General features: G+C 40.7%; 1 protein-coding gene across 1 annotated transcript in view; it reads right to left on the bottom strand.

Moving 5' to 3' along the window:
• Positions 1–13466, bottom strand: part of sh2b3 (SH2B adaptor protein 3) — a 53258-nt gene that overhangs the window by 6845 nt on the left and 32947 nt on the right. Inside the window, exons 3-4 of the mRNA XM_079251783.1 lie at positions 671–772; positions 353–441 (exon numbers count right to left, since the gene is read on the bottom strand). Coding sequence (XP_079107909.1) covers positions 353–441; positions 671–772 — 191 coding nt within the window. The remainder of the gene's footprint in view (positions 1–352; positions 442–670; positions 773–13466) is intronic.

Below are 13466 nucleotides of genomic sequence, written 5' to 3'. Positions count from 1 at the left end.
TTTCTGCCCACTGAACATTCAGGGCACCATTACTATTTGTGGATGACAGCATTTATCATTGTTACTGCAGCAAGAAACACTTTTGGGAGAAAACGACATGTTGTGCCTTAAAGTGTTCTCCAACAGTGGATACGGTATTAACACCAGTAACATCTAGACATTAAATGTTTTACAGATCAAAAATACAATAGAACATGAACTTTAAACTCCAAAATACACAAAAAATTTAATTATTTAACAATCAAATGTGCTTTTAAAAATCTTATTGTTTAGACTGATACAGAAAAATGAGCAAAGCAAATATTTCTTCCTAAAATGTGCAGGAGTAGCAAAACACAGAACGATTCCTCACCTGCTGGTGATGCATTCTTTTAACTCGGTGGTCCAGGAGCTGAGCTGCTGGTCGTTGTCTGTCTCAAATATCAGGCTACCTCGATTAACCTACAAATATTTTTAAATACATGTTACATATACGGGTAGGACTTCAACTGGATTATAGAAATGTATGGATTACATTCACAGGGAATTTCCTTGAATTAAATAATGCATATACAAGCAATATGGGTTTAAATACACTGCAAACTATCTTTTTGAATAAAAAGCCCCCCTAAGCTAACCAAGGAAGTAGATTTTCCATTTCAATTGAGCTGAAACTCTGCACTGTGCGTACCTTTAAAACAAATGTGTTTAAGTTGTCGGGCATCTCCAGTCGGTTGCAACGACGGACTTCTTGGATATCTGAGCAGTGAGTCGTCAGTTTGGGGCTAGAGGCCTGGAAATCATTAAAAGGACATGATTAGTGATCAAACTTTACTCTCATCGAGACTCGCAAATAAAAATGTACAGAAACACAGATGAAAATAGGATCTGAGGCACAAGCACACTGTATCCAACGCAGCAAGGTAGCTGTGAGGAAACATAACTTGGTGTTTTGTCAAAATCTGTTTCAGACAAACTGGGATGTTGCTGGTTTTGGAAAACGTTGTGAAATTATGACAACAAAAGCTATCTAACACCTTCAACTGTGTCAGTGTTGGACATAAATATATAACATTTGAGATTTGTGTGAATCAGCCTTTTGAGGAAGTAGAAACAAAACATGAGCATGTTTGACATTTTTTACTTATATTCTAAGGTGAAACTAGGAAGATTCATTAGGCTGCTATATGCAATCTGTGCAGGCAGATGTCACTGCATCCTTCACACTGGAGTTTCAAAATCTTCTGTAAAAGATATCTGATACAACTTGAGCTTTTGCTCCACCCTGAATGCAGCAGAAGTCAAACATACAGTATTTGTAGGTTTGCTGATGCAGATCAGTGCTGTGAGGTTTTTCTGATTCCTTCAAATAACATAAGAAAATTTTCAAATGCTTTTTTTTTCTGTTTAAATATTTTAGTGGTTTGCACAAGCTGCTGCTTGCAGGAGAAAAAATAAATGACTGCACATACTTCTATGTGATACACAGTTGTGATATACCAGTTACTAATAGGTTGATTAATTAAGCTGCAGATGCCACTGAACACTATTTATCCATGTGTGCAACGCAGACACTGTTTGCTGTCTTTACACATAATTAATGGCAACCAGATGGTTCACGGTGAGCCTGGAAAGCAGACGCAGTTTCACTCTGATGCGTTTACTGTGTGTGTGTGAATGTGGAGTATGTGCATGAGTGTGAATCCTCTGAAGACTCCTTAAGTGAAAGAAAATGCAGTGAGTCGTGGGAAGCGTGATTGGCGCTCCTGTGGCAGAACTCCAACCTCCACCCCACCAGGACAAAGTGACGTTGTGCCTCACACCAATAAAGCAAACGGTATTTTACACAATATTAAACAGATTTCATGTTCCAGCTGCAAAGTTACTCTTAGCGTCTTGCTTCACGCAGGTAAAATTAAAACCCAGCAAGACAAAAGGTTAAACACATGGATATAAGCTAATTACCAGTACAGCCACAAAGAGCCTCCGACACTCCAACTGGGCGATAACAGAGCCACCAGCTCACATACAGACACAACTACACATACACACGGATGGATGACCTGGTCAGTGGAGTGCAAAAGCCTTTGGCATGCTGGGTCAGAAGTCTCCTCTGAAATAAAGTCTGGGTGACAGCTGACACAAACATGTGAAGACAAAGCAAGTCAGTAACTATTACTGAGACTTTAGGAACTAATATCCCATGTGTGTGTGTGTGTGTGTCATCTGTGTCTGTTATGCGCATCAGATGTGTGTATGAAGTATTTAATACTTAGTTTGACAACTTATAAAAGTCCTTTTTATTCATGCAGCCCTGTCTCTTTATACAGTATTTAATCACACAAATGATCCTACAGAACTGAGGGATTCTATATATATTATATCTATTCATTTCAGTGTTTTTGCTGATGTGTTTCTAAAATGATCACTTGCTTGTAAACATAGCCAAGCAACAGTTACTTAAAGCTGAGTATTTGATGTATTTTATTATTCATTTCTCATTTTAAACACTGAAAAAGTTTGTTCTCTCTACTTTTGGTGGCATGAAGCAATACTCTGAAGCAACAGTAGGTTGGACTTGTCCTTATCAAGCTGTATTATCCCAGAAAGTCTGACAAATAAAATGTGTCATGTGCTTTATCTGTCCTGAATAATCATTGTTGGCTTTTCTTTCCCCAATTCTTTTGAACCAATGTTTCAAATGAAAGTTGCATGTCTTTCAAATATAGCCACTGAATCATCAGAAGTGAGTGTACATAACATATAAAGATTACTGGAAAGGTACATACAAAGAGCTGATAGTGAAATCAGAAATGAGCTGGTGGACATGCAAATGTTTTATGTTTGAGACAGATATCCAGCAACATAGTTTAAGTTTGGACATTATATAAAAAAATGTTCAGAGCAACTTTTCTTGCATTTTGACACTTGACAGACTAACTTTAGCAAAGTTATTTAAAAGAGTAATACAAAGAAAGACCAGTAGATAACTCGGTCTGTAAGCAAGTATGTGAATGTACAACCTGGTCTAATGTGGTGTACATAGAAGTTAAATCCTGTATATCTGTGATACCACTTTTCACTAGTCCAACTTATTAGCCAGCTGCTCTTCTCAACATTTAAGACTTTGAGAAATGAACTATTTCTCAACAGAACTAGCTGGTCATCACCGCAGAGAGGAAACTACACGCAGCGTCTCTTTGTGGCTATGAGTCATAGTCTGATCACAAGTAATACAGACTGAAGCATGTAGAAGTCTGTCTTGTGGTGTATCATCATAACATTTTAACTTCTATTTCAAAATCATGAAGCAGGAGGAGACAGACCACCCAGCATCTTATCACACAGCTCTAAAGCCAGCATGATGATGGTATGAGGGTGGGCATTGGGATAAATGACTCAAGTGCATCATTTTAAACAGCATCTCACCATTTTTTATAGGCCAAGTTGTATAAATGAACATGGGAAAATATTATTTGGTTAAGTGCATAATATTTTAGTAAAAAGTCCTAAGAGAGATCTCCAGAAATCTTGTTAATAGCCCAGAATTTTCATTTTATAACCATCATCATCATCATCATCATCATCATCATCATCATCATCATCATTATCATCATCCTCCAGCTTGGGTTGCAGGGTCTCATAACAGAACTATATCAAATCTTTAAGCTATCAATGTGACTCGCACTGACTTCCAAACAAGCACAGTGCACTGTGGAAGCTGACGAGATCAAACCCTGTGGGTCAAACACATGCAAGGAAGCTGAATAGAGAAAGAGAGAGAGGAAAAAAACTCAAGTAGGGGGGGATCAGCGTGACAGAGCAGCAGCAGCACAGCGGCAAAAGGAAACAGACGAGACAGTTAAAGACAGCGTCGGGAGGGAGAGAAAAAGGGATGGAGAGCAGAAGAAAGAACAGGGAGGACGGATTCCAGGGCTTTGTGCACCGGATGAGTTTGAGTCCATGTGACAGTGTGTGAGCCTGAGGAATGTCTATTTTAATCCTACACGCACGCAGAGACAGAGAGGGGCGCACACACATGCATCAAAAGAAAAGATTTATGTCCTCCCTCATAACTCTTGATGCTGTTTTTCGGCCAGAGTCTAATATTATCAATCGAGAGACACTGACGCAGAAAGGAGAGGGGATGTGACTCATTTAGAGATATCCGAGTCTGAGAGTGAGGAACCGACAAAACTTAACTTGCACCAGTTGCTACCATAGTCAGGTCGACGGCGTGCTGAGACATTTTGTTTTTGCTTTTTCAGTCTTTGCAGAAAGGTGGAGGTAGATGAAACAAGAACGAAATAATGAAGAGTATATGCTGATGAGGAAGGTGCACACTTGCAAGACGAGCAGCGTGCGTACAAGGTTACACACCTGCCTCAGAAATTGTTCCGGAAACGTGATGGCCTTTCCTCTTAGTTTTTCTGTGCTGCCTTAAATTATCCTCAAAATATAATGAATCAGCTACATTTTCCGTTGTGCTTGTTGTCCCTTCACACATACAGGATGTCATGTGACTCCAGGTGTTCCTGAAGGTCTCACCGTGATGCATTTGTCTCAAACTTTATGTTACTGATCCATAAAAGAGAAAAACGATTACTGGTGAACCTCACCCCCCCACCCCTTCCATCTAAAATATTCCAAAGCTCTGACTCTGTCGCACCGCAGGGAATTTTGCAACATTTTAAGCCAGAGAGCATGCAGGGGATAAATCACCGCTGCAACCCCATTCACAAACGTTAGTTCAAGCTTCAATATTACATCTGGACAGGATACGCAACAGCTAATGAGATCAGCCGGTCTTGCTGTGTGTGCTTGTTTGTGAATGTTCGAGTGGAGTGACTCATTGAAAGGAATTGATTGTGAGAATGTGAATGAGTTTCTGAAAAACAGGAGCATTTCTGAGTGAAAGAAAAAACCTTCAACAGATGTCTGACTAGTTGAGCAACACAGAACAAGCCTGATTTCTGTGAATCAGCTTTGTCAGGGGAGCAAGTTCAACCTCACAGCACATTTCTGATTATTGTGAATAAAAGTCTGTCATGCTCCCCAATGCACGCAGACACACAACCCCAGCATGGCTTTGGCCTTTTTTTCTCCATGCATAAAACTGACTAGAGATTATTTTTTACAAATAATATTAATTAATATCAATAACCATCTTAAAGACAAGCAAAAAATTCATAGCGACTTCAACCTTTAGTATAAACATCTAAAATCACCTCTAAGAACATAAACATCCACATTACGAAATAAACTAACAGAAATGCAAAAAGAAAACGAGAATTTGGAGAGCACCTAATAAGAGGTACAAAATACATGAAATGGGTACAGATGACCACAGAAATGTAAAATGATCACAAAGAGACAGAAAATGATCACAATAAAACACAATAAATGACAACTAAAGGAAACAACCATCATGAAAATTCTCTTAGAAAATAGAGATGTAAACGAAAAAAACACAACAAAGGAAAAAAGATGCAAAATGACCCAAAAGAAATTTAAAAAAAAAAAAAAAAAAAAAAAAAAAAAAGATGCTAAACAACTAAAAGGTTTAAAGATGAGATTTCAGGTCAGTTATATCAGATATTAATTGATTATAATTCACATCTAGAATAAGTAAAACTGAGTAAGTAGCATTCATTTGCAGAAACTGTGTAACCATTAAATCCAACATCCTATTCACTGAGCCGTCACCTTATCGTGGTGGAGGGGTTTGTGCGTCCCGAAGATCCTAGCAGCTATGTTGTCGGGGGCTTTATGCCCCTGGTAGGGTCACCCATGGCAAACAGGTGTCTAGGGGAGGGACCAGACCAAGCACGGCTCATAGACCCCTATGATGACGACCAACCTGGGCATGAATGTTCCCTTGCCCGGACGTGGGTTACCGGGACCCCCCTCTGGAGCCAGGCCTGGAGGCGGGGTACGAGAGCGAGCGTCTGGTGGCCGGGCCTTCGCCCATGGGGCCCGGTCGGGCTCAGCCCGAAAGGGTTACATGGGCCCCGCCTCCCGTGGGCTCACCATCTGCGGGAGGAGCCGTAGGGGTCGGGTGCAATGTGAGCTCAAGTGGAGGAGTTTAAATATCTCGGGGTCTTGTTCACGAGTGAGGGAAGGATGGAGCGTGAGATCGACAGACGGATCGGTGCGGCGTCTGCAGTAATGCGGGCTCTGCGCCGGTCTGTCGTGGTGAAGAAGGAGCTGAGCCAGAAGGCGAAGCTCTCGATTTATCAGTCGATCTACGTTCCTACCCTCACCTATGGTCATGAGCTGTGGGTCGTGACCGAAAGAACGAGATCTCGTATACAGGCGGCTGAAATGAGTTTCCTCCGCAGGGTGGCCGGGCTCTCCCTTAGAGATAGGGTGAGGAGCTCAGTCATCCGGGAGGGGCTCAGAGTAGAGCCGCTGCTCCTTCGCATCGAGAGGAACCAGTTGAGGTGGCTCGGGCATCTGGTCAGGATGCCTCCTGGACGCCTCCCTGGTGAGGTGTTCCAGGCACGTCCCTCGGGGAGGAGACCCTGGGGAAGACCCAGGACACGCTGGAGGGATTATATCTCTCGGCTGGCCTGGGAACGCCTCGGGATCCCCCCCGCAGAGTTGGCAAATGTGGCTGGGGAGAGGGAAGTCTGGGCTTCCCTGCTTAGGCTGCTGCCCCCGCGACCCGACCCCGGATAAGCGGCAGAAGATGGATGGATGGATGGATGGATCCTATTCATTAGTACAAGGAACCAGGATTGTAAGTAACATTTTCTTTACCAACCAGACAGTTTGGACAAAATAAGTCTGTAAACGAACACAAAGGTTTTTTTATTCAGCTCTTAAATAAATGCTCTTCTTCATCTTCATCCGTAGTACTCTGCATTATTTCTGAGCAGACCTCAAGCTTACCACCGGTTACTAACTCTCAGTCTCATTTATGTCGAATGATGTGTTTTATTTTATTTTTTTTTTACGTAAAACAGCAGCAGCTACATGTTGCTGTGGATTGATGACTCACTATGGTTTTTATCCTGCCGAAGATTGAATCTTCCACTATTTAAGGCTCTGTAATGGTTCAATTGCATTGTAGTTAAATTAAAGTTATTTTGAGGTTGGAAAATATCTATCTATCTATCTCTCTCTCTCTCTCTCTCTCTCTCTCTCTCTCTCTCTCTCTCTCTCTCTCTCTCTCTCTCTCTCTCTCTCTCTCTCTCTCTCTCTCTCTCTCTATATATATATATATATATATATATATATATATATATATATATATATATATACATCTGATATTATTGTCACCATAGGCTGCAGCAGCTCTATGAATATTAACCTGATGAGCTGTCCCAGTCATAAGTAAAACCTTCACAGACTTCACGGTTTTCATTCCAATGTTTTTCAGATTGACTCAACTTTCACTACTACGTTTCAACTTCAAACACAGATGCAGACAGATATGAATGTGAAACACAGATATGCAACAGTGACAACACAATATACATCATGGCTTGCAAAGCCCCAAATCTGAACAGATTTTTCAGTTGTCATTTAGCCCGTGATTCACACAATAATTATTTGATCTGTCTCAGTCTGGGGGTGAACCCTATTTTTGAGCATGTTATTGTTGCAGCTAACTCCCATTTTTATTACAAAAAAGAAATGAACATACTGGACTCATTCTAGCTAACTTCATTTACTGTCATTTTTGTGATTGGTGCATTATTTTATCATATGGATCCTTTTATGAACAGGTTTACAGCCCATCTTTTAAATCCTACGTTGAATTTGTGAGCAGAATAAGCATCTAAGATGGTCTTCGATTTCTTCTGATGGAAATTTTTTTTCACATTTTCACTTTCTGTCGACAAAACATGTTATTTTGTTACAACGAACATGTATGAAAGTTATACCTAGCAAATCAAATAAACTAAATAAACATGTATTTTATCTGTAATATCTTCTTTACACAGGTTTCAACTTGAGGTAGCAGCAGCATAAACACTTTGTAACAGTGGCGTACACACAAGCGGAGACATGTCCACAGATGCAACCTTGCAACCTCTCACCCACACAATCACAAACACATCTACAGTTTGAGTGCACACACACACAAGGGTGACACACAGGATGTTTGGAGTCCAAAACAATCTTCCCAGGGTCCTTTTCTCAAGGCCGTCACCACAGCAACTGAATGACACTCAACATTCCTCTATCCCTCTGAGGGTCACTGAAGCCAAAGCTGTCCGGGGTGCGTGCATGTGTGTCTGTGTCCGACTGTGTGTGTGTGTGTGTGTGGGCTGGACTGACATTCGATTTTGCAAGGTTGCCAAAATGATCTCTGGAGATATTTTGGAAAGTGTGTTATCCCACACAAGCACACACACACACGGACCATTTAAAGGCTTAGAGCACCACCCATGATAGGCCATGACCTCGATCACAATAACCAACACATCTGTCTGTACTTCCCCGGGTTTCAGGTTAGAATCACGGATGTGCTTATTTTCTTTATTTTGATGCATACTTGTAAGGACGAGCTAAATAATATTTGGTACTTTTTCTTATGCTCAAGAAATCTAGTGCAAATGGGGAACAAAAAAAAATCAGCTGCATGATCATCGTCACAGATGTGTTGTTAATGCAGGCGTATTTGTATGCGTAAAGTCATTCGACTTCCGTTAACTAAATTTAGCAAATAGCTAAAGTACCTCGTTCTATAAATCCAAGTAAATACCTGCAATTATGAATATTAAAACATAAAATCCTTTTATGGTCAATATAGAAACAGTGATAAAATATGTAATTAATCGTAAGTTAACACATGCGATTAATCACAATGAAATATTTTTAATAACAAAAAACCCTACTTAACGGACATCAGGATTTATTTGCAAAAGTTGTATAATTGTTTTCACTGTGATGCATTTTTCTTACATAAACTTTTTCTTTGATCCAACTGTGCACACGCTTTGTGTAACAAGTTAATTATTTGTTACGACCCAACTTTGCAAGGGCAAATGAGCCGAAAAAAAGGAAAAACTGTGGAAAGATGTTGAAAAAATGGACCAATACAGTCGCGTTAGGAGATGAGGAATAGGGAAAAAAAGATAAAAATGGTAGTAAAGGAGTTGGGGTTTACAATGCTGCTTTAAAAACAACAAAATGCCAAAATCAGCCAGTAAAAGGAAAACAGAAAAACAGGCCGGCAACAGCTAGATATTTACAAACAAAAGCAGCACCAATAACAGTCTAAAAAGAAAAATACAAACAAATGGTATTCACCACTATACCATTAGCCAATCCCAACTCCCCACTAATCAAACTAACAGAGAGAAGCCATTAGGGCTTTATAACAACCATAAAACAAAACCTATCAGTTTAACTGTAGCTCAATGGTGTCCACCAAAATAAAAATAAACAACTACAAACCAAAAAACTTGACTTGGAAAAACCAATCTCCACTGGAAATCAAACAATAGTCACAGTCCTAACACAGCTGAGGGCAGACCGCTACTGAGCAAGCAGTTACCACTATTTGAAGGTTTCCAGGTGTCTTATTTCCAAGCAGTTGGTTGAGCGAGCAGTGATTGAGGATCAATTGTCCATTGAGAAGGGTGGAGATAAAGGTGTGACCAGATGGACCAATCCCAGCCAGGACAGTGAGCAGAAATTTGAATGAGTAAATGGATCACAGGTGTAGACTATGAGGGAGGCAGCTGTAACACTGGTATTTGATAGTCAGCATTTCTATTCAGTTTCAGCTAAATTGCTAACATTGCAAAGAACAATTAACAATTAATTTTCAAGAGGTATAATCTACGAAAGCACTTGTCTGAGTGGAAAACCTGTTGCTAAACTTCAGCTGTATATGAGATATCATGTGGTTTTCACAACTAATAAACCTTATCCTCCCTGATTTAGTCAGAAACAAGTTTCATTTCAAATAAAATGTTAACTTTAGGATTTTTTTATGTATTGCAATCTGTTGTAATGTTTACATTGGTTAAAAATCCTTGTCCATTGTTATGCAAATTGTGTAAAAAAACAACAAATTAAAGATGATATTTAATCCAATCTCATTGACAGTTGCTGGAGACTTCAGATCGCTGCTTGTTTTCACATCTATCTTAAGAGAAGCCAGTTTGTAACATAATAAACCTGAATAAGATTCACTTTAGGGGCATTTGCAGACAGACTAATATGATGTTGGTTTTAATTAAATCAACTCACAATAACTAAACGAGGCATTTGATCTTCCTCTGCTTCTGCATGTTGACTAGGAAACATTTGAAAGCAAACTTTTTATAATTAGTCTTTACAGATCTGGTTTAAAGCTTTGTTAAAGCATGACATTCCTTGTTTGTATGTAAAAAAAATGTCCCTTTAAGAATGTTAATAAAACATTAATATGAGTGATTTGCAACAGATAGCACCTTTCCACTCTGCTGCCAGCTAGTGCCATGCAGACAAACGCTCCTGAGGCTCTGTTTCATAGGTTGCAGATTGCAGCTCACTCCTGTTTCATATCTGTGTTTGTGTGGAGTCTTTGTGTAAGGCAGATTTAATTTAGAAAGCATGTCTAAGAGCTGCAATAATAACACATTAAAAATGCATGTAAATTGAAACCTCTCCAAAATCGGTTTCTGCATGTTGGGGTTGGGGTCATATAATTTATAAATGGTTCTGTGGTGTAGTTTTAGTTCATGCATTTGATGCTTTAAATCAGCTCTTTGTAAACCAGAAAATTATTTTAATATTTGCCTCCACTGCAAAGAAAACACAAACTGACAGTGACCTTTGCTCGCACTACTTTAATGCATGTGTTAATAGGTGGAGTGTAATCAGCCAGAAGATCACTATAGCCGATCACATTCAAAATAAGCTCTATCAGTGGCATCAGAGAGGATGTGGGGAACACACACACACACACACACACACACACACACACACACACACACACACACACACACACACTGCGAGCACTAGTTGTGGGCTTACTAACATTGATAGAGATGACTATGTTCTTGGAAACCTGTCAGAGACCATCAGAGATGAAGCCTTCTGTCATGAATAAAAGTGTCACACATTGCACTGCCCTCCTTGCACACTTCTCAGAATTACTGATATATAAGCTAAATATGAGGAAGTGAAGACAGCACACATAAGATTCACAGAAGTGATAGCAGTTCCTTGTAAGTGAATTAGCTGAGTTCATGCACACAAGTACAGAATGAAACCTGACTGAGCCAAAAAAAAAAAAAAAAAAAAAAAAGAAAGGCAAAAGAACAAAAATATCCCTCGAAAGAAGCACTAATTTTTTATTTTATTTTATTTTTTTAATGAAACAATTTAAGAAAAGGGCCCTGCGATGGACTGGCGAGCTATCTAGGGTTTCCCAATGATTAAAAAAACTTAGAGCTAAATTTTCCGGTTTTGTAATGAACCTGGATGGCATTACTTTAGCTTCCAGTGCTACAGTGAGAAACCTTGGAGTAATATTTGACCCTGACCTGTCCTTTGGCCCACATATTAAGCAGGTTACTAAAACAGCCTTCTTTCATTTACGTAATATAGCCAAAATTAGGGACATTCTGTCTCGGAGTGATGCAGAAAAACTGGTTCACGCTTTTGTTACTTCGAGACTAGATTACTGTAACTCTCTATTACTGGGCTGCCCTGAAAAGCCTTCAGCTGATCCAGAATTCTGCAGCCAGAGTCCTGACCAGAACCAGCATGAGAGATCATATTTCTCCAGTTTTAGCCTCTCTTCATTGGCTGCCTGTTGAATCTAGAATAGAATTTAAAATCCTTCTCCTTACATATAAAGCCCTCCACAACCAGGCACCACTATATATCAAAGACCTCATTGTTCCTTATATACCAAGTAGAGTACTTCGTTCGCAGACTGCAGGCTTACTTGTGGTTCCTAGAGTCTCAAAGAGCCGAGCAGGAGGCAGAGCCTTTGGTTATCAGGCCCCTCTCTTATGGAATAAGCTCCCAGTTAGTGTTAGGGAAGCAGACACCCTCCCCACCTTTAAGACTAGGCTGAAGACTTATCTTTTTGATAAGTCCTATAGCTAGGGATGGTTAGCATCCCTTAGTTATGCTGCTATAGGTTTAGACTGCTGAGAGACATTTCCTGATACACTGAGCTTCTTTCTTTTTCTCTTTATCTCTTTCTTTTACCCCCCCCCCCCCCCATAACAGTGTTGCATCATTAACATGTATGTCTCCTGTCTCAGCAGGTCTCCCTGGCCGGGAGTAGCAGTTCCTGTTGTCTGTTGTCTTTCTGTCCTCTTCCCCCCACACAGCAGAGGCAGATGGCTGCCTGTCCTGAGCCGGGTTCTGCCGGAGGTTTCCTTCCTGTTAAAAGGGAGTTTTTTCCTTCCCACTGTTGCCAGTGTGCTTGCTCAGGATGGGAGATTGAGTTGGACTCAACTCAATCTGTTGGTTTCCTTATATAGGCTGTTATGAATTGGCCTTCATTATGTTTTCCCCTCTGTCTGTAAAGCGTCTTGAGATGGCATTGCCGTGATTTGACGCTATATAAATAAAGTTGAATTGAATTGAATTGAATTGATTACTGGAATAAGATCCCGCTTCCCCGTGACCCTTAACTGGAGTAAGCGGTTCGGAAAATAAATGAGTGAATGAATGAATTTAAGAAAGGATAAGATGACAGATTTTAGATGACAGAGAATTGGATCTAATCAATCAAAATTTATGCCTCTGCAAATAATCCTCCAGCTGTAAATCTAAAGGAATTTAGGAATTTGGCCCAATAATTTACTTCCCTTAACTCCTGCTGGAATTTAACTCACTTGGATAGTGCTATAGTAACGAGTTACAGTAGCATGCCACGGAGTCTACAACCCACACAAGTGGCTCAGGTAGTGCAGCTCATCCAGGATGGCACATCAATGTGAGCTGCGGCGAGAAGGTTTGCTGTGTCTGTCAGCGTAGTGTTCAGAGCATGGAGGCGCTACCAGGAGACAGGCCAGTACATCAGGAGACGTAGAGGAGGCCGTGGGAGGGCAACAACCCAGCAGCAGGACCGCTACCTCCTTCTTTGTGCAAGGAGGAACAGGAGGAGCACTGCTAGAGCCTTGCAAAATGACCTCCAGCAGGCCACAAATGTGCATGTGTCTGCTCAAACAGAAACAGACTCCATGAGGGTGGTAAGAGGGCCCGACGTATACAGGTTGTGCTTACAGCCCAACACCGTGCAGGACGTTTGGCATTTGCCAGAGAATACCAAGATTGGCAAATTCACCACTGGCGTCCTGTGATCTTCACAGATGAAAGCAGGTTCACACTGAGCACATGTGACAGATGTGTGACAGAGGGTCAGTAATGGTGTGGGGTAGCATTTCTTTGGAGGGCCGCACAACCCTCCATGTGCTCGCCAGAGGTAGCCTGACTGCCATTAGGTACTGCGATGAGATCCTCAGACCCCTTGTGAGACCATATGCTGGTGCGGTTGGTCCTGGATTCCTCCTAATGCA

The sequence above is a fragment of the Telmatherina bonti genome (genome assembly GCF_933228915.1).
Source record: "Telmatherina bonti genome assembly, chromosome: 13".
Taxonomy (NCBI): domain Eukaryota; kingdom Metazoa; phylum Chordata; class Actinopteri; order Atheriniformes; family Telmatherinidae; genus Telmatherina; species Telmatherina bonti.
This window is presented reverse-complemented; position numbering and strand designations above follow the sequence as displayed.